General features: G+C 50.8%; 2 protein-coding genes across 5 annotated transcripts in view; both read right to left on the reverse strand.

The window, feature by feature from the left end:
* DHX34 (DExH-box helicase 34) overlaps positions 1 to 2,838 on the reverse strand; it is a 28,514-nt gene extending 25,676 nt beyond the window's left edge. For all 3 annotated transcript variants that reach the window (XR_006891548.1, XM_046681984.1, XM_046681983.1), the window contains exon 1: positions 252 to 2,838. The gene's annotated coding sequence lies outside the window, so the exon portion shown is untranslated. The remainder of the gene's footprint in view (positions 1 to 251) is intronic.
* Positions 2,839 to 6,498: 3,660 nt separating this feature from the next.
* Positions 6,499 to 14,401, reverse strand: C5AR2 (complement C5a receptor 2). Of its 2 annotated transcripts, none has more exons than XM_046684432.1 (2): positions 13,695 to 14,401; positions 6,499 to 9,027 (listed from the first exon to the last, which is right to left on the reverse strand). In XM_046684432.1, exons 1-2 carry the CDS (start codon positions 13,695 to 13,697, stop codon positions 7,999 to 8,001), a joined length of 1,032 nt encoding a protein of 343 aa, XP_046540388.1. In that variant the 5' UTR covers positions 13,698 to 14,401; the 3' UTR covers positions 6,499 to 7,998. The 2 variants fall into 2 exon arrangements, with proteins under 2 accessions (XP_046540388.1, XP_046540389.1); XM_046684433.1 differs by lacking the exon at positions 13,695 to 14,401 and adding an exon at positions 10,947 to 12,260.
* Between the last annotated feature and the right edge of the window lie 5,376 nt (positions 14,402 to 19,777).

The following is a 19,777-nucleotide window of genomic DNA, read 5'->3' on the forward strand; positions in this document are numbered from 1 at the left end:
CCGTGGGAGCCCTCCGTGACCATGCTCGAGTCAGGGAAGGAACCCCAGAGGAGGGTACAAGAGGCAGGACCTGAGAGAGGGGTGGTCTAAGGAAAAGAGAAAGGCAAGGCTTCCTACCCTGGGGCCTACTGAGCTTCAGGACACCAGGAGCCCTTTGAAACGAAGCCCGCGATTGCAAGCATGGCGTTATGTATGTATTGGTCCTGCCTCCTGGCACACCCCTTCCTTCTTTTTCTGCTAACAGTTCGCACCTTCCTTGGGAGGGCAGCCCTTCCTGGATTCCACACGGTCCTGAGAGCCATAAGTCAGAGACCCCCGACCAGTTGGGCAGGTGACCAAGGGCTGGCCACTCATGGTACCCTTCACCCCCTTCAACCAGTGATGGGTCTGAGGAGCGGACACAGGACCCGAGGAGGGCCAATCGGGGCCTTTCTCTGGAATTTACACTCAGTTACTAGGAGAGAGCTGTCATTTTACCTACTGTGGCTACGCAAAGATGACATAAACCCAGGGCCATTTGTAGTAGCCCCTGAAGATGAGCCTTCCCTAGAAAAGAGCCCACATGTGGGCACAGCGAGGAGGAGCATGCACAAGGATGGCACCGAGCCACGACAAGGACAGAAGGGGGGAAGCCTGGCAACCTCACTCAGTGCTTGGGGCTACGTTCCCTCCAACCCTCCACTTCCCGGCTACGCAAGAAAATCTCGGCTTCCAGTTGGGGTTCTGACTTTCAGCTGCCTCAGTCCTAACTAAGACAGAGCACATCCTCGTCCGTGCAGTTTTCCGGAGGGATGTCGGTCACTCAGATTCTTAAATGATCAGAGCCTCCGTGGTAAAGGCTGTGGAGGCAAGCAGATCTGGGTTTGCATCTCAGCTTCGTCATTTACTAGATGCGTGACCAGCGGCAAAGTCACTTCTTTGAGGCTGATTTCTACATCTATGAGATGGGGACATACCTATCTCAACACACCGCAGTGTTTATCACCACGTAGACACAGACAAGGTCACTAGTCACTGGCTCTCAAGTCCAGTGCTTCGTCCCCGTGATGACCAACACGGGGAAAATGGCGAGAGAAGGGGGGACACGTAACCTGGGGAAAATCACACTCAAGAGGCCACAATTCGCCTTCACAATGTTTTCACCCACTCTGCCTTCAGCCTCTCAAGGGCCACCAGGGAACAGAGCTCAGAGACTGGATCTCTGAGTCTCAGCGGGAACTCAGGCCGACCCTGAGGGTTATTAGAGCTGGGTAAGGGTTTCAACTGAGGAAGAGCTTGTGAACCCAGAGCTGTTTCCCACAGAAGCGGCAGCTTGTGGGGAGCGCACGTCACTTCCTGGTGAACACCTGGGCTGGGTGATGCCACCCTGGCTTCAGAGGAAACTCCTGTTTTAGGAGGAAAGGAAAAGGACAAGGCCTTGAAAGGCTGCTGTGATACTGAGGCAGTGATCCTCAGAATAGGACAGGGACAATGAAATGGAGAGCGTGCCTCTCGGGCTGCAAGCCGCCCATGCACGCATCTGAGAGCATCCTCATGGCTCTCCAGGAGTCTGTTCTCTTCGTCAACCTCTTCAATTGTCTGGATCTGCTGGTTTCTCTCTGACTGTCTCTCTGACCATCTCTTGGTCTCCTGGCCTATCTTTCCTAGCCTGACGGCTTTTCCAGGTTTTCTCTGCTTCCCCATTTCCTCCTCTCTGGCTCTCCATCTTCAGGTCTCAGTCTTGTCTTTTCCAGTCCATCTTGCTCACCCTCCTCCTCTCTCCTCCCTTTCCTAGTCTGGGCCCATCTCACTTCATTGGTCTGATTCTCTCCCACTCTGATTCTATTTTTTAATCTGATTTTCTCTCCAACTATCTTCCTCCACCTGACTTTCTCATTTTCTGACTCTCCATTTTTGTCTCTCCCCAGTTCTTCCTCCTCCATCACTGTCTCTTCCTCCATCCTGACGATCTCTCCATCTCTCTCCACTTCTCCATCGGATATTCCGTCTCCCAATTGGCGGAGGCTTTCACAATAGCTAACGCTCACTGGTGTATCAGGTACTATACCAAATCACTCATATATATGCACATGCGCACATACACACGTACACTTTTCTCACAACCCTAAGAAGATGCTGTTACAGCTATTTCACTGAGCCACAGAGAGGTCAAGCAGGTAGTAAGTGGCAGGTGAGGAAGTCAAGCCCAGGGATTCAGGTTTTGCTCCTCTTTCTCCATTTTCCCCTGATTCTCCATCGCCTGGCTTTATCCCTCCGTGTTTAAGTTCGACACTGTCTATCCGCTCTCCCTCCATCTCTCCGGCTGCACTGTCTCTTTATCTCTCTCCATACTGAGGATTCCTCCATTCTTCCTGCCTTGACCCCCGCTTCCCCATCCATCTCGCTCCTTCTCATCTCCGCTTTCCTCTCCAAGTCTCCCTTGGCCGGCTCCTCCCGTCTCTCGATCCCTCTCGTGGCAGCTCTGCCAGGTTCTCCCTATGGCGCTGTCTCCACCCTTCCAGGTGCGTCCGACTCTGCCCGTCACTCAGTCCTCGTTCCTCCACTTAAACTGTCCTCGCCTCAGCCTATTTCTGTCTCCGCTTCCCGCATGTCCCCAGTCCGCGGGACGAGCACACTGCTCTCCCGGGCTCCGCGAGCGGCTCGCGGTGGAACCATCAGCCTCTTGCCCTCGGTCTCCTGGTTCTCAGCTTCCCTCCTCCCTCGACCTCCCTGTCTCTCGGTCCCTCAGGCTCTGGAAGCTTCTTTGCATGCCTCCATTTCTTTCCCTCTCGGGCCTCTCTGTCCCCCAGGTTCTCTCGGGGACGCTCAGGCCCCACCTCCGTCCGCTCCCCCCCGGGGCTCTCGACCTCCTCCGACACACGCCCTCAACTCGGGGTTTCCCTCCCAGCCGCGGCTCGCTCCTCAGCTCCCCAGACCCGCTCCGACGCCGGCCGCCGCCACAGCCGCCCCGCTCAGCCGCCCCGCCTCCCTCACCTCACTAGCCTCCACCGAAGCCTCCACTTCCGGCCCCCAGCGCCCCTCGCGCGCCGGAAGCCGGTCCTGCGCCTGCGCACGCCACCCTGGCTCCGCCCCCTCGCAGACAGAGGAGCCAGTGGGCAGCTGCGGGCGCCCAAGACCCACTCTGCGCCTGCGCACAGCGCGCCCTGGCCCCGCCTCCGGTGATGCTGCGCCCTCTAGGGGCTGCGGTGGATACTTGCAAGCGCCTCCTCCCGGCCCGGTCTCTTGCGCAGCCATCTGCACCCCAGGATCTGCGGGGCGCCGGGGTTTTGACCCAACAAGGGAGCTGGCCAGGCCCCAGACACTGTTAAAGCACTGTCATGATGTATGAATTATAATTTATAATTATTAAGGCGTAATCCTATTAATGTATAATTCACCCTATCAATTCGTTAACAGATAACTCGACTCCCCAGCCTCCTGAAGGCAGGGGCCAGTGCTTTGCTGGACGTCCTGTGTTCTCCAGCCTCCATCACAGGGATTAGACGGTCGGTACATGTTTGTTGAGTGAATGACCAAGTGAACGAGAAAAATGAGTCCTCTTTCGTCCTAGATGCGCCAGTCTTTGGGGGTCCGAGCCTCAGTTTCCCTATTTACAGCCTGAGGATATTCTCACCTCTCCTTCAAGGTTGTTGGGAAAAATCAATGAAAAAGTATTCCGAAGATACATAAACTTTTTCACGACTGTACATATGGGCGCTCAATAGACATTAGATCTTTTATTTTTGCTATAATATCCTCCCATCATTCTCCTTTTCCCTGAGGCTAATATTGGCGTTAAGAAGGCTTCGGTTCTGGATTCAGATCTAGGCACTGAGGATGCAGCAGTGAGCAAAACAGATAAAGTCCCTGCTCCCACCAGACGCATAAATAAAAATAAATAGAATGTCAAGCAGGACTGCCAGAGCTCTGTGGAGAAAGATGAAGCGGGAAGGGGGCAGAGAGCGATGCTATTTTAAGCAGCCCGGTCAGAGGAGACCTCTCTCGGAAAGGAGTGTTTGAGCAGAGAGCTAAAAAAGGGGGAGGCAGTGAGCCACCGAGATCCCTAGGGGAGAGCATTCTAGATGGAGAAAACAGCAAAGGCTGAGCTGGGAACAAACTTGGTGGGATCAAGGACCAGCTGCTTGGGGAGGGGGTGTACACAGAAGGGAATGAAGCAATGAGAGGAGGGCAGATCATATATATATACCATGGCGAGGACTTTGGCTTCTGATCTGCGGGAGGTGGGAGCCATCGGAGGAGTTTGAGCAGAGGAGGGACAGGAGACGTGATCTGACTTAGATTTTAACAGAATCTTCTGGCTGCCTTGTGGGGAACCGACTGCAGGAACCAAGATGAAAAAAGGGGACCAGAGAGGAGGCTGCTGCCATAGGTGGCAAGTGGTGGCAGCTGGACTGGGATGATGGCAGAGAAGATGGGGAGAAGTGGTCAGAGTCTGGACGTACCTTGAAGGTAGAACCCAGAAGGATTGGCTGATGGATTGGCCATGGAATGTGGGAGAAAGAGAGGCATCAAGGATGACCCTGAACTTTTGGCCTGAATGCCTGGAAAAATGGAGGTGCCATCACGTGAGATCAAGAAGATGAGGAAGAAAGGCTGAGAGAGAAAATCCAGAGTTCCGTTTTGAGCATAGTAAGTTTGAGTTACGTGTTGGACATCGAGCTGGGATGTCAAGTGGGAAGTTGGATGTAATTATCAAACCTCTGGGGAACAATTCGGCCGCAGAGAGACCAAAACATATGTCGTTATCGAAGGAAGACGGGGAGGAAATTGACCAAACATTCTGCTTAAAATTTGCAAAAGAGAACTACACGTTTTTAAAGGAAAATAGGAGGAAGTAAACAATAAATGTGCAATTCAGAAAAAAGTCACAACCTACCAGCGCTAGAACTGAGTAGCCAGCTTGAAACGAGTTCTTGGAAAAACTATTAAGAACTGGTTGCTTGGAAACTTAAGGAAACCAATAAATTCAAGGTAAAAATAAAGAAAAACAGAGAAAACACATTTAGGAACAAAAAAGGGGAAGTTACAGCAGGCAAAAGCAAGATTCTTTTTAATGATCAAGGGACTTCTATGTAAATTGTACAAATACATTTGAAAGCTTTCATGAAATTGATTTCTTAACAAGGAAGGCTAATGCAAGAAGAAATGAAAACAAATTTCACAAAGCACAAAAGACCTTTATAAAATGTAGCAAAGAAGAACACTTAAATAGCACCTGGCCCCAGGGATGAACAGCAGGGTTTCTCCCAATTTTTCGTGAAGCTACATAAATTGTCCCAGGACACGATTCTTTCTACAAGGCAATCTTGGTCTTAGCAATGTGTGCATGAGAACTCTGAATAAAATATCAAGGAATAAAATGTGTATTGTTGAGGACCTACTATGTGTCCCTGTATCAGATAGAGAAAAAAGAGGTCCCCACTGTCACTGCTCACAGTGTAGCTGGAAGATAACAGGGTATAAACAAATAAAGGTAGTTTGGCTGTCTCCAAGGCCTGGCATGGGTAGGGGAGAGACAGAAGTTAAGGTGGCCCAGTTGTTGCCCTCAGGGAATTTACAGTTTAGCTGGGAAATTGTGCTCTGGAAACTTGGAGAAGAGACGAAGACTGCTTTCTCCTTGGGAGGAGAATGAATCAAGGAGGGCTCCCTGGAGGAAGTGTCTTTTGTGCAAGGCATTGAAGGAAAATCTTGATGATTAAGAGCATGGGTGCTGGAGTCCAGTAAATGTGGGATTGAATCTCAGCTCTATCATTTCCTTGCTGTGTGATCTTGGGCAAATGACCTCCCCTCTCTGGATCTCAGCTTATAAAATGAAGCATTTCCCTGGGTGGTTGTAAGAATTACCTTAAAGGAGAAACTGTGTGGAAAGTGCTCTCCTGGAGTAATGACACTACACGCAGGTGCCACTTCTATGTGATTTAAAAGATGTGAGCAGGTGAGATGCTAGAGCAGCCCTGTCTAACGGAACTTTCGGCAATGATGGAAATATTCCATGTCTGCCCTGCCCAATATGGTACCCACCAGCCACGTGTGGCTATCGAACACTTGAACTGTGGCTAGTGCAACTGAGGAACTGAATTTTTTTTCTTTCTTTCTTTCTTTCTTTTTTTGATGAGGAAGATTGGCCCTGAGCTAACATCTGTTGCCAATCTTCCTCTATTTTGTATGTGGGATGCCGCCACAGCACGGCTTGATGAGCAATGTGTAGGTCCATGCCCAGGATCTGAACCTGTGAACCTTGAGCCGCCGAAGTGGAGCATGCAAACATAACCCCTACGCCACCGGACCGGCCCCAGGAACTAAATTTTTAATTGGAATTAGTTTGAATTTGAATAGCCACAGACCGCAAGTGATGACCAGATTGGACAGTGTAGACCTGAAGGGCGTTCAGGGCAGTGGCACCAGTTTGAGAAAAGGCCCAGAGGCACGAAAATAATGCAGTCCACAGGCTGTGTATTCGCTTCCCGTGGCAGCTGTAACAAGTTGCCACAAACTTAGTGACTTAAAAACAGCACAAATTTATTCTATTACAGTTTTGGAGTCGGAAGCCCACAGTCAAGGCGTCAGCTAGTCTGCGTTCCTTCTGGGGGCTTCGAGAGAATCCATTTCCCTGGGCTTTTTCAGCTTCTGGAGGCGCCCGCATTCCTTGGCTCGTGACCCCTTCCTCACTCACTCTGATGTTTGTTTCTCTTGTCACATCTCCTCCCACTGACTCTGACGCTCCTGCCTCCCTCTCATAAGGACCCTAGAGATGACATTGGGCCCAGCTGGATAACCTAGGATCCTCTCCCCACCCCAAGATCCTTAACTTAGCCACATCTGCGAGGTTCCTTTTGCCGTGTAGGGTCACAGATTCAAAGGTTTGGGGGTTAGGGTCTGGGCCTCATGAGGGGCCGTTATTCCGTCTGCTACAGGATCTGAGCAGCTAGAACATGTGGAAAGAAGCCTCGAATACTAAACTCAGGAGCTTGGACGTGGCCTTTCCTTCAAAATAGATCCATAGTCTGTCGCTCTCTCGCCACCTCTGCCACTAGGACGTTGACCCACGTCACCATCACTTGCTTGGACTATTGCAGTAGACTCCTCACTTCCCTTCCCCCCTCTCCCAGAGTCCCCATCAGCAATCAGAGGAATCCTACTAAAATCGGAGTCAAATCAAGACGCTTCTCTGGTCAGAACAGGGTTTCCTGATTTAGAAAAACAATTTATAGAATGCTCCATTTTGAATTTCAGATAAACAACCAACAATTTTTTAGCATAAGTGTGTCTCAAATAGTGCATAGGATATACTCATGCTAAACAAATTTTGTTGTTGTCTGAAACGCAAATTTAATTGGGTGTTTGTATTTTGTCTGGTAATGGTAGCTCAGAACCCTCCCATGGACCCCCAGACACATGCTATGGCCCCAAAGGCTTTCCAAGTCCGGCCCCCCACTACCTCTCTCCCTTCATCTCACACCACTCTCCCTCTTGCTCACGCTGGTCCATCCACACTGGCCTCTTCCCTGTTCCTGGAATATGCCAAGCACATTCTGCCCCAGGGCCTTTGCACTTGCTGTTCTCTTGCTTAGAATGCTTTTCTCTCAGATTTAAGCATGACTCCTCCCTCCTTTCTTCAGGTCTTGGCTCAAAATATCATCTTACCAAAGGGGCCTTGCCTGGCTGACCTATATTCCTGCCCCACTCATCCCTCTTTGTCCCTTTAGGTTCCTCAGCATTTATCACCACTTGACATATTCCACATTCCTCCATTTCTTTGCTTATTGTCTGTCTTCCTCCACTAGAATGTTAGCTCCTTGAGGGTAGGGATTTGTCTCTGTTTTGGTCACTGCTACATCCCCAGTGCCTATAAGAGGGCCTTTCACATAGCAGGTGCATAACAAATGTTTTGAATGAATAAAAGAATACATGATAATATCATTGATCCCCTGGATCCAGCTATGCCTGAAGCTACCTTGTGAAATGAGACAGGAAGATACAAACCAGTTTCCGGCTAGCCTAGACCTCCATCTCCGAGACCAGGTCATGGCTGGTGGATTTCTTGCTGACCACACTTTCATCCTTGCTCTGCGACTCCTTCAGGGCCCAGCGACATGCGGCTGGCAGTGACCGGCGCAGCTGAGCCCGCCCGAAATACAGGAAAAGCACGGGATTGAGGCAGCTGTGAACAAGAGCAAGGCCCACGACCAGGGGTTCAGCCCGCAGGGCCCGGGCCAGGAGCGCGGAGTGTGGGGCAGCCACGGCGAGGACCAGCCCCAGCATCTGGTAGGGGGCCCAGCAGACAAAGAACCCCACCACCACGGCTATGCCCAGCGGCCAGCGGCATTGGGCCACGTGACACAGGAGGGCACCGTGGCAGCTGGCCACGACCACCAGGGGCCCCAGGAAGCCGAAAATAAACCGGATGGCGGTCACGGTGCTCTCAGCCGTGACCGAGCCCCCGTAGTCCACCACGCACTCCAGCCGGCGTGGGAAATGCTCCTGGTGCAGCCGGCGGTAGATGGCCGAGGGGATGGTCAGCAGCAAGGCCAGTGCCCAGGCTGCCACACAGGCCGCACGCACCCTGCGCATCCGCCGAGCCGCGGTCCCCCAGGTGGGCCTGAGGGCCAGCAGGCAGAGGTCGGCGCTGAGCGCGGCCAGGAGCAGGACGCTGGCGTACATGGACAACAGGATGACGGAGGGCAGGGCCCGGCAGCCCACGGCCCCGAACGGCCAGTGGCCCCCGCGGGCGATGGGCACGGCCAGGATGGGGAGGGAGCCACAGCAGAGCAGGTCTGCCACGGCCAGGTGGAGGAGCCAGGTGACACCCGCCCTCTGGCGGGCCTCTTTGCCGGTCACCCAGGCCACCATGGCGTTGCCCGGCACCCCCACCAGGAAGACAGCGGCATAGAGCAGGAGCGGGGCGGTGCCCAGGGGGTCGGTGGAGGCGCAGGCGTGGTCCGCGCAGTCCACGGGGAGGTCGGGCAGGTGGTCGTAGTGCGCGTAGTCGTAGTTGAGGGATGCGTTCTCCATCCAGGCCGCGGACACCTGGGCGGGAGAGAAAGGCCGTGAAGCTGTGGGGAGGGAAATTCGCAGGCTCCGGGGCCCCTCGGGCGTGGGAACCGCAGCCCGTTAGCATCCTGGAGACTCGACTCTGGCCCCGTTACAAGGCCAGGGCGTTAGGATATGGGAACACCGGAACGATTCGCTGGAACGTGCTAACTCTAAAATGTTAGCACCCGCTCAGGAGCAAGCAGCTTGGAATTCCACAACACGGCAACGTTAGAGAATTGGAATTCCAGATGCTGAAGGCTTGGAACACAAGCTCCTGAGCGTCGGAGCCTTCTAGAATGTTGCAGTGTTAGAACACCAGCATGCTTAAAAACCTCAGAATTCAAAATAGCAAGCCAGGAGAACCCTAGCCAATTATTTGGAATCGCAGAGCATTACCGTCGAATTTCAGCGTTGATGGAATCGTCCTGTGTTTGTGCTGCCCGAGAAGGTGGCTGCCACCTTGGAAATGGGGCCAGTGCCACTGAGAAACGAAATTTTCGATTTTACATAATTGCAGTGAATTTAGATAGCCACACGTGGCCAGTGGCTAGCTTATTGGAGAGAAGTTCTAGAACATTCCAACATTAGAACGCTAGCCCATTAGCAACCTGGAATTCTAGAGTTTAAAATATTGGAACCTGACTATCCACCAAGAGGGCAGAAAGTTAATATGTAGTCACAGCAAAAGTACTTGTCTTGGTTCTGCTTCATCTGTATTTTCGAATCTTGGTGCAATGAAAATGTCCCTCTGGAGGAATTTTGTCACCTTTTTTTTTTTTTTTTTTGAGGAAGATTAGCCCTGAGCTAACATCTGTTGCCAGTCCTCCTCTTTTTGCTGAGGAAGACTGGCCCTGAGCTAACATCCATGCCCATCTTCCTCTACTTTATATGTGGGACGCCTGCCACAGCATGGCTTTGCCAAGCGGTGCCATGTCCACACCCAGGATCTGAACCGGCGAAACCCGGGCTGCCGAAGCGGAACATGTGCACTTAACTGCTGCGCCACGGGGCCAGCCCCCAACCTTTTTTTTTTAATATAAACTGGATCATAGTAAAATATACAGATGGCAAAGTGCACATATCACACAGGTGCACTTGCTCGATTTCACACTCCAAAGTTATTCATGTAACCAGAAACCAGATGGAGGAACAGAAATTTCTGGAATCCCGCTAGAGCAATTTTTAAAAGTAATGATTTAAAACAGGAAAAATGAAATGTTGAATTCTCTACAATTCATTCACTCATTCAACCCAGCTCCTGAGTACCCTCTCTGTTCCGGGCATGGGACACACAGCCAGGGAGAAGGCCCCCAAAACCCTCGTCCCCTGGGAGCTGCCACTCCGGTGGGAGGAGTCAGGTAGGAAAGGAAGGAATTTTAAATGAAGGGCCTCAATGAGAAGGTGACAATTTGAGCAAAGCCATAAAGGAGGTGAGGGAGGGAACCATGTGGGGATCTGCGGGGAAGAGAGTGCCAGGCAGAGGGAACAGCCAGTGCAAAGGCCCTGAGGTGGGAACATGATGGTCTCGTTCAAGGAACAAATGAGGACGCCGGCCAGAGTGGAGTAGATGAGGGGGGTTGGCGAAGAAAGAGCAGAGAGCTATCGGGGGCCATGTGGGGGCATTGTGAGGACTTTATCTTTTGTTCCATGTGAGATGGGAAGTGTGGGAGGATATTGATCAGAGAAGCAACGTGATCTATCATAGCAATAATAATAACAAGTATCGTTATGATTATTATTAATAATTATGAGCCACTATCTAGGGAGCGCTTGTGTTCCGTGCTGGGCAGAGCTCCAAGCACCTTTCAATGTTATATCATTTGATCCTTATAACGACCCTCTGATTTTAACTCTATTCTTATACCCATTCTGCTGATGAGGAAACTGAGGCACAGAGAAGCTGAGCAACTTACCTAAGATCACTCAGCTGAGCAAGTAACACAGCTGAGTTCTGAACCGTGTTAGTCCCACTCCGCAACTCCGGGCCCTAGAATATTGTCCTCCAAAAATCTGAGATTCGGGAGCGTCGGAAGGCAGAAGAGCTGGGGGCGCTGAGCAACCCAGGCTCCGAGACTCCGGAGGAGCAGTTTCGGTTGGCTGTTTCTCAGTTTCCTCGTCTGGGAGGTGACAGTCACCAAGGTGGACCTACCTCACTGGTTTGGGGAGGCCCAGAGGAGTCAACATGTGTAAAGCACATGGCACAGCGCAAGGGCTGGGATAGACGGCAGACGCTCCCGCCTGATCTCAGTGACCTGGCCCTGCGGCTCTCTGCTGACTCTTCTGGGCTGGGTGGCACTGAGCTCCAGCTGGCACTGACGCAACAGGAAAGGCAGAGGGGAAGCTGGGGCGCTCCCGCCAACCCCCTTCCCCGGGCCAAGTAGCAACCAAGAGGTCAAGCCACTGGGTGTGTGTGTGTTCCGAGTCTGGCCCTCTGCTTTCGTGTTATTTTCATCAGTAGAATAAAAATGTGTGCCAGCTTTCAAAACGTGAACCCGCACCAGCTGTGTGGCCTTGGGCAAGTCACTTAACCTCTCTGTGCCTCAGTTTTCGCATCTGTACAATGAGAATAATACTATACCCACCTCAGAGGGAGTTGTGAGAATTCACCAGGTGAGCAGGCGTGAAGAGCTGAGCCCAGCGCCTGGTCCACACGGAGCACGAGCCACGAGTTAGCTGCTGACACGCCAGCCAGGCACACCCTCCCTCCCCACCCCACCTGGTTAAAATCCAGGGAATTTTCCTCGGGTGAGTAACCCCATCAGTCAACGGTATTTCCCTTTAAATATAATCAACACAAATGGGAGCCTTCAACACCCACTAAGTCATCTCTCAACCTTTTCCACTCAATTGTCTTCCATCCATTTCCCTGTCTGCACCCACATCATCTCTTTTCTTCACAATGGCCTCAAAATCTGTCCCCTGGCTGGGCGTGTCATGCTCGTTAACCAGCCTTGGACTGAGGGACCTCAAATGAGAATTGTGAGTGGCATTATTATTTTTATATTTTTTCACAATAAATATATTTATGTATTTATATCTCTATATAAAACATAATTACTATCATTAATATTTTGTAGTAATTTGAATAATAGATGACGTTTATTGAGCGTCTGTTGTGTACCAGGCATAACCCTTTGAACAACCCTTTGGGGTAGATATTATTATTACCGCCATTTTCCAGAGCATGAGTTGGTCCCTGCTAGAACAGCCCCTGGCACACAGCCGGTGGTTAGCTGATGCTCAGTGAGTAAAAAAGAAGGAAACTGAGGGGCTGGCCCGGTGGCGCAGTGGTTAAGCGCACACGTTCCGCTTCTCAGTTGCCTGGGGTTTGCTGGTTTGGATCCCGGGTGCGGACATGGCACCGCTTGGCAAAAAGCCATGCTGTGGGAGGCGTCCCACATACAAAATAGAGGAGGATGGGCACAGATGTTAGCTCAGGGCCAGTCTTCCTCAGGAAAAATAAAAAAAGGATTGGCAGTAGTTAGCTCAGGGCTAATCTTCCTCAAAAAAAAAGTGTGTTGGGAAGTCAGCCAGCCTTGCTGGGACTTCTGCTCCGGGAAACCGTGGGGAGGAATCCGCTAAACAGAATCCACTGGGCACAGGATACCTTGTCCCCCCTCCCAGAGAAGCTCACATATGCTCCCCAAAAAGATGTGTTCTAGAATGTTCTCAGCCGCCCAAGATGGAAACCATCCAAAGGCTCAGCCACAGGAGAATGAACAAACAGATCATGGTGTATTCACGCAGTGGAACATCCACACACGAGAACGTGGATGGATTGAATCCGCACGATGTGGTGGGGGAGAGAGCCAGACACGCAGGAGAATTTACGGAACAATCCCTTTCACATAAAAGTCAAAAATGGGCAAAAGAGGGGCTGGCCGGGTGGCACAGCGGTTAAGTGCGCACGTTCCGCATCGGAGGCCCGGGGTCTGCTGGTTTGGATCCCGGGTGAGGACATGGGACAGCTTGGCAAGCCATGCTGTGGCAGGCGTCCCACATATAAAATAGAGGAAGATGGGCACGGATGTTAGCTCAGGGCCAGTCTTCCTCAGCAAAAAAAAAAAGGGGGATTGGCAGCAGATGTTAGCTCAGAGCTAATCTTCCTCCAAAACAAACAAAAAAATGGTCGAAAGAACCACAGGGGATGGCGCCTGGGAGGGGGCCCAGGGCAGATCTGAGACCGGGCTTGTGCTGTCTCTTGACCCGGGCACTGGGCACCTGCGTGTGCTCGGCCCCTGGAGATAATGGAGCTCCCGGTTGTGATGCACGGGCTGTCTGTCTGTATGTGACCCGTGAAAATGAAGTCACAGAACCTTCCTTAAGAAGTGGAAGCGCTGGGTCGAAGGGCTTGTGCATCAGGCACGTCGCCGTTCGGTGGATTTTCCAGAAGCCGCAGGGGCTCCCACAGGATTGAGCACGGCTTGGCTCCACACCCCAGACTGTGACAGCGTATTTGGATCCTTGGGCAAAAACTTTCCTGTTGGGCTGCCCGAGGCAATTCCAAGAGTCTGGGATTCAGATGTGGATTCCAATGAGATGGTGACAAGATTCCACTTCTCGATTTCTCATTCTGATTCCCAGATTCTGAAAATAATAAGTCTAAAACACGGAGATGGTGAAAACCACCCCCCTCCCCGCACCTTTCTCCCCATCCTTACCATCTCTTGCAAGAGGATCCCCAGTTCAGCCAAATGCCACTTGGGACTCGATGCGGGCCCACAGCCAGGACCCGGGAGGCCTGGGGTTCCTCCTCCTCGTCCGGCAGCTGGTGGATTCCTGGATGTTTGTCCCGTTGGCCAGGGCTCCGGTGGGACGCCGCCGGGCACTGCCACCTCACCGGCCCCAGCAGATCTCCATAACCAGGGACAAACAGGAGTGGCCTTTTCCTACCCCCAGGGTGTATTTGTCCTGTGTTCTTCCCGTGACTCAGACATCCCAAAATCACCAGGCACTAGAAGGAGCTGGACAGGGCTCCGGTGGGTGGAGAGCTGGCTGCGTTCCCCCACCCCAGGCTCAGTGTCACCCGCCTCCTGGAAGCCACACATGCGTGTGGTCTGATCTTCAAGGCCTGGGGCTCTTGGCCTGGGTTTGCTCTCCCCATGGGGCGCTCTGAGGTTTTCCTCCCCCGGCACCCACGGCCCGCTCCCCGCTCCCAGCCTCCAACTGTGTGCCCAGCCCCTCCCTCTCTGCAGAGCCTCCAGGACAAATAAATATTCCTCTAGCCTCCCACGTTCTGAGGGACACACCCCAGGGTCACATCCTCCACAAAAAGTCCAAGGCCACCAAGAGCAGGGCCCGGGGCCTCAGAGGCAGACACAATACAGACAAACCCTGTCTCCTCTGTGGGCCTCAGTTTTCCATCTTTAAAATGGGAAGGTGGGGGCCGGCCCGGTGGTGCAGTGGTTAAGTTCGCACATTCCGCTTCTCAGCGGCCCGGAGTTCGCCAGTTCGGATCCCGGGTGCAGACATGGCACCATTTGGCAAGCCATGCTGTGGCAGGCGTCCCACATAGAAAGTAGAGGAAGATGGGCACAGATGTTAGCTCAGGGCCAGTCTTCCTCAGCAAAAAGAGGAGGATTGGCAGCAGAGGTTAGCTCAGGGCTAATCGTCCTCAAAAATAAATAAATAAATAAATAAATATAAAATAAAATGGGAAGGTGTTGACCACCGCGATTCTGAAGCTCCCTCCCGGCATCATCGCACGGGGAGCGACAACGTGGACCCAAAGCCCAAACGAGAAGATTCATGTTCCAGGTCCACGGTGGCCGGGTTTCCGGGCCTCAGACATCTCGGAGCCTCAACTTCCTCATCTGTGAAGTGGGTGCGTTGCCAGGAGCGTGAAATGGGTGAAGAGATTTAAAACACACACAGCAGCGCCGGGCACACAGGATACGTGATGGATGCATGATCGTTACATTGACGGCAGCACAAAGAATAGAAGGGAAATTCTTAAAATTTACATGAAGAACGCAGGCTTAGCAAGAGGAAGTGGCCTCGCTCCTTAGTCAGCGGTTTGTGCATCCCCACTTCTCTCTGTGTGTGTTCTAGAGGTTCGGGGCATCTGTTGATGCATTTCTTTCGTTGTTGTTTAGAGAAGAAAATCGCGTTGTTAGAGGAAGATGCTTCTGGGGACAGAGACTAGACTGTGTGAGCCGGGGCGTCTCCCGGCGCCTCTCCGGGTGACCTTGTCTTGGCCGAGCCAAGCCCCGGATCCCTGTGGAAATACATGTGCTCTCTGCCCGCTTTCACCAGGCTCGGGGAGGCCGCCTCATGTCCCATGTCCCGCCAGCCCCGGGCCCCCGTGGGACCCCACCCTGGTGGGCAAAAGACTGAGATGGAAGAAACCCAAGGTGGAGACTGTCTGTTATCAGCTCCGGCTTCGTCTGAGCTGATGAGCTTACAGGGATGTGTTTCTCGATGGTTCAATCTTAATAAACTTCCCCACCGCTGTCTCTCCAGGAGGACGTTTCTCAGATTCTGGGAGGCTGAGGTTTCCTGGTGTCCCTGGAGCTGCGGGCTCCTACCTGGGGGTCTGAGGGATGCTGGGGGCCGAGGACAGGCTCTCCACAGGCCTGAGAAGGTTGGAGGGTGGGTTGGGGGCCACGCTGCTCTGGGAGGCGGGAATCCTCTTACAGCCACCCTGCGAGATGCTGGGCGCCAGCTCTCCATGCCAGGAGAAACTCGAAACGGGAACACCCTGGAAGATTGTTAAGTGAATGCATAGGAAATTGCCCTTTCTCTGGGTCAAACTAGGTTGGGTTTCGGCAAGGCCGTAGCGACAGAAAGCAGACTCGCAGTTGCCGGGGGCTGGGTGGCGGAGAGGAGAATGGGAAATAATTGCTTCATAGGTACGGGGTTTTCTTCTGGGGTGAGGGAAGTGTTTTAAAGCTAAATATTGGTGACGGTTGCAAAACAGTGTGACTGTGCTAAATGCGGCCAATGGTGAGTTTTGTTGTTAGGCGTATTTTACAGTTTTTTTAAAAAGTAATAAAGAAATAAACCGTTACCCACCTCACCCCAAGGTAGGATGAAGTTTGGCAATTTCACAGACTTCAACCTCATTGAATTATAGAAGACAGAGAGTGAATGGCTAAGAGGGAGAAACCAGGCTCTTTTGAACGGTGTGTATTATTATGTGATATTTGACACATGGAAAAGAATGTGTGTAATCTATGTGTTAACTTATAAAGCCCAACAATTAAATAAACGTCTGTTAAACCACCACCCCTGTTAAATCTGAGAATTTTAGGGCAGCTGGGTTGCCTAGTGGTTAAGTTCATGCACTAGGCTTTGGCAGCCCAGGGTTCGCCAGCCTGGATCCTGGGCACGGACCTACACACCACTCATCATGCTGTGGCGGCGGCCCACCTACAAAATAGAGGAAGACTGGCACAGATATTAGTTCAGCGACAATCTTCCTCACCAAAAAAAAAAAAAAAAAATCTGTGAATTTCTTGATCAAGGGTCAATAAACTTTTTTGGTAAAGGAATAGAGAGCACCTATTTGTTTCTGCTAGTCAAGAGGTCACTTGTGGTCTCTGTCACAACTGCTCCATCTGCCTGGTGGAATGAAGCTGGCCACAGACTGAACGGGCATGGCTGTGTTCCGATAAAACTTTATTAACAAAAACAAGTGGTGGGCCAGATTTGGCCAACAGGCTGGCATTTGGGGACCCCCAGATCTAGGACAAAGACTCTGAAGGCAACAGCGTTGGAATCACAGCCTCTGAGAGCACTGGAACCCATAGGTTATTGGACTCGAAGGATCCTACGATTTTAGTCACAGACCATTTGAAGGACAGTGTTCTAGAATGTCACATCGGAACCTCGGAGAGTTGGAAGTCTGGAGCTCCAGCTGTCAGATATTAGAATTTCGTAGATGGTCTGAATGTCGGTCGAGGAATTCTAGCCCTGACCCGTCTGATGTGGTAGCCACTGGCCACACGAGGCCACTGAGCTCTGAAAAGTGGTGGATCTGAGATGAGAGGTGCTGGGGTGTAAAACACGTACAGGATTCTGAAGACTTGGCATTAAAAAAAGGATGTCAAACCTCTCGATCATGTTTTATATTGATCTCACATTGAACTAGTATTATGAATGTATTGGGTTCAATAAAATTCATCAGTAAAATTAATTTTCTCCAATTCTTTTTGTCTCTCTTTGCTTGTCCCTTGCTCAGGCTACTGGAAAATGTGAAAAGGCGACCATGGCTCGAATTATTTTCCCATCAGACAACGCTGACCTGGAGTAACACCCTCCAAGAGATTAGGTGTGGTGCCGGGGCAGGTCACACAGCACAGAGGCAGGGAGAGGCTCTGACCCCGGGCCTTGGGGAGCCAGGTCTGAGAAACAGAGTAGGGAGTGACAGGGGCCTTTGGGGAGGCGTTGGAGCACAGCCAACTTGGTCAAACCCATCACCCGCTTCCTTTCCCCACTGCTTCCTCTTCAGAACATGTTGACCCAGCAGATTCCCCGGAGGGCCAGATTTGGCAATCGCCTGGCCCTTCAGCCCACTTCCCTCCTGGGCAGGGCTGGTCAACATCAGGCAGAGGCTGCCTTGGAGAAGCCACCTGGATCCCACTCATTGGCCTCCCAGTGTTTCTAGAAGACTGTGGTGGGGCCTAGCTCTTGAGACAGCATCTCCTTCCCACATCAGGGTGAGGGAAAGCCAGAGGATGGCTAGGAACAGAGAGGCAGTGTGGGGGTGGGGAGGCAGAGGAGGAAGTCTTGGTGGACTCCCTGGAGGAGGCTGCATCCTGAAGGAAGGTAGAAGAGGGATAGGGATGGTCTCTTAAAAATAGGCCGGGTAACCAGGAGACCAGGCAGGAGGTGAGGCAGGAACTCAAGGGGGAGAGGATGGCGTGCTTGGACTAGGCAGGCCGTGGGGCAAGAAGAGGGCAGCGTCCAGCATGGTTCCCAGGCACGGGCTTGGGTGACCGCGTGGACGGTGGGGCGATGAGAGGGGAGGGGGCGGTTTGGGAGAAGATGCCCAGGTCAGTTTGGGTGAGGTGAGTGGGTGCGGAGGCCACATCCTGCAGAGAGAGGTGTGGGGGAAGTTGCAAGAGGCAGAAGCGGGTTCAAGACAGAACTGGAGAGAGCCCGAGTGTGCGGGCAGAAGAAGAAACTGTGGAGGAGGCGGGGAAGGGTCACAGAGAGAAGGCAGGAGGAAAACCAGCCAGGCCTGGAGCCACCAGCGAGAAGGCCGGAGCGGCGGGAAGGACGTTGGGTGTCGAGGTGGCGCAGCAGTTAAGTGTGCACATTCCGCTTCAGTGGCCCTGAGTTCACCGGTTCAGATCCCAGCTGCAGACATGGCACCGCTTGGCAAGCCATGCTGTGGTAGGCGTCCCACATAGAAAGTAGAGGAAGATGGGCACGGATGTTAGCTCAGGGCCAGTCTTCCTCTGCAAAAAAAGAGGAGGATTGACAGCAGATGTTAGCCCATAGCTAATCTTCCTCAAAAAAAAAAATAATAATAACATTTTGGATATATTGAGTTAAGCAAAACATAATACTGATCATATTATTCTTTTATATATTAAATATCATTATATATAGCAATATAATATAAATACATTACATTAATAACATTGATGTTACTATAAATATGAATATATATTATATACAATGTGTTATATATTTTCTATATTATATAATATAGTTAATTTTCCATGTTATATAATTATAAATGTAATTACTATATAATATATTGATATTCATATAATATAGAATATTTATATAATATAATTAATTTATCATTCATATCATTGTTAATATAGCATATAATTATATTACATTATTAAATATATTACTATTATTTCATCTCTTTCTTTTTAATTTTTTAATATAGCTGGTAGAAAATTTAAAACTACTTAACATGGCTCATATCATATTTCTGTTGGACAGCACTTGTCTATACAATATTTCTAGCCAATCTACACACAGGCATACACACAAAATACTAGAAATACTAGAAGAAATGTTTTAGGGTCAATTATAAATAATGCAGCATTTTTATAAGAGAATACTATGAAACACTATATGCCCACAAATTGCATAACCTAAAAGAAATGGATACATTCTTAGACTCATACAGCCTCCCGAAACTGAGTCAAGAAGAAATAGAGAATCCGAATAGACCCATCACAAGTAAAGAGATTGAAACAGCAATCAAAAACCTCCCAAAAATCAAAAGTCCAGGACCAGACGGCTTCTCTGGAGAATTCTACCAAACATTCAAAGAAGACCGAATATCTATCCTTCTCAAACTCTTCCAGAAAATTGAAGAAGATGGAATGCTTCCTCAGTCTATGAGGCCAACATCAGCCTGATGTGAAAACCAGACAAGGACACCACGGAGAAGGAAAATTGCAGGCCAATATCGCTGATGAACATAGATGCACAACTCCCCAAAAAAATATTGGCAAAACACACACAGCAACACATGAAAAGGATAATACACCATGATCAAGTGGGATTCATACCAGGGACACAGGCATGGTTCAACATCCGCAGATCAATCAACGTGACACATCACATCAACAAACTGAGGAATAAAAACCACATGATCGTCTCAATAGATGCAGAGAAAGCATTTGACAAGATCTAACATGCGTTTGTGATCAAAACTCTTGATAAAATGGGGATAGAAGGAAAGTACCTCAACATAATAAAGGCCATATATGAGCCAACTTCATACTCAATGAGGAAAACTGGAAGCCATTCCTCTGAGAACGGGAACAAG

The sequence above is a fragment of the Equus quagga genome, chromosome 13 (genome assembly GCF_021613505.1).
Source record: "Equus quagga isolate Etosha38 chromosome 13, UCLA_HA_Equagga_1.0, whole genome shotgun sequence".
In the NCBI taxonomy this organism is placed as follows: domain Eukaryota; kingdom Metazoa; phylum Chordata; class Mammalia; order Perissodactyla; family Equidae; genus Equus; species Equus quagga.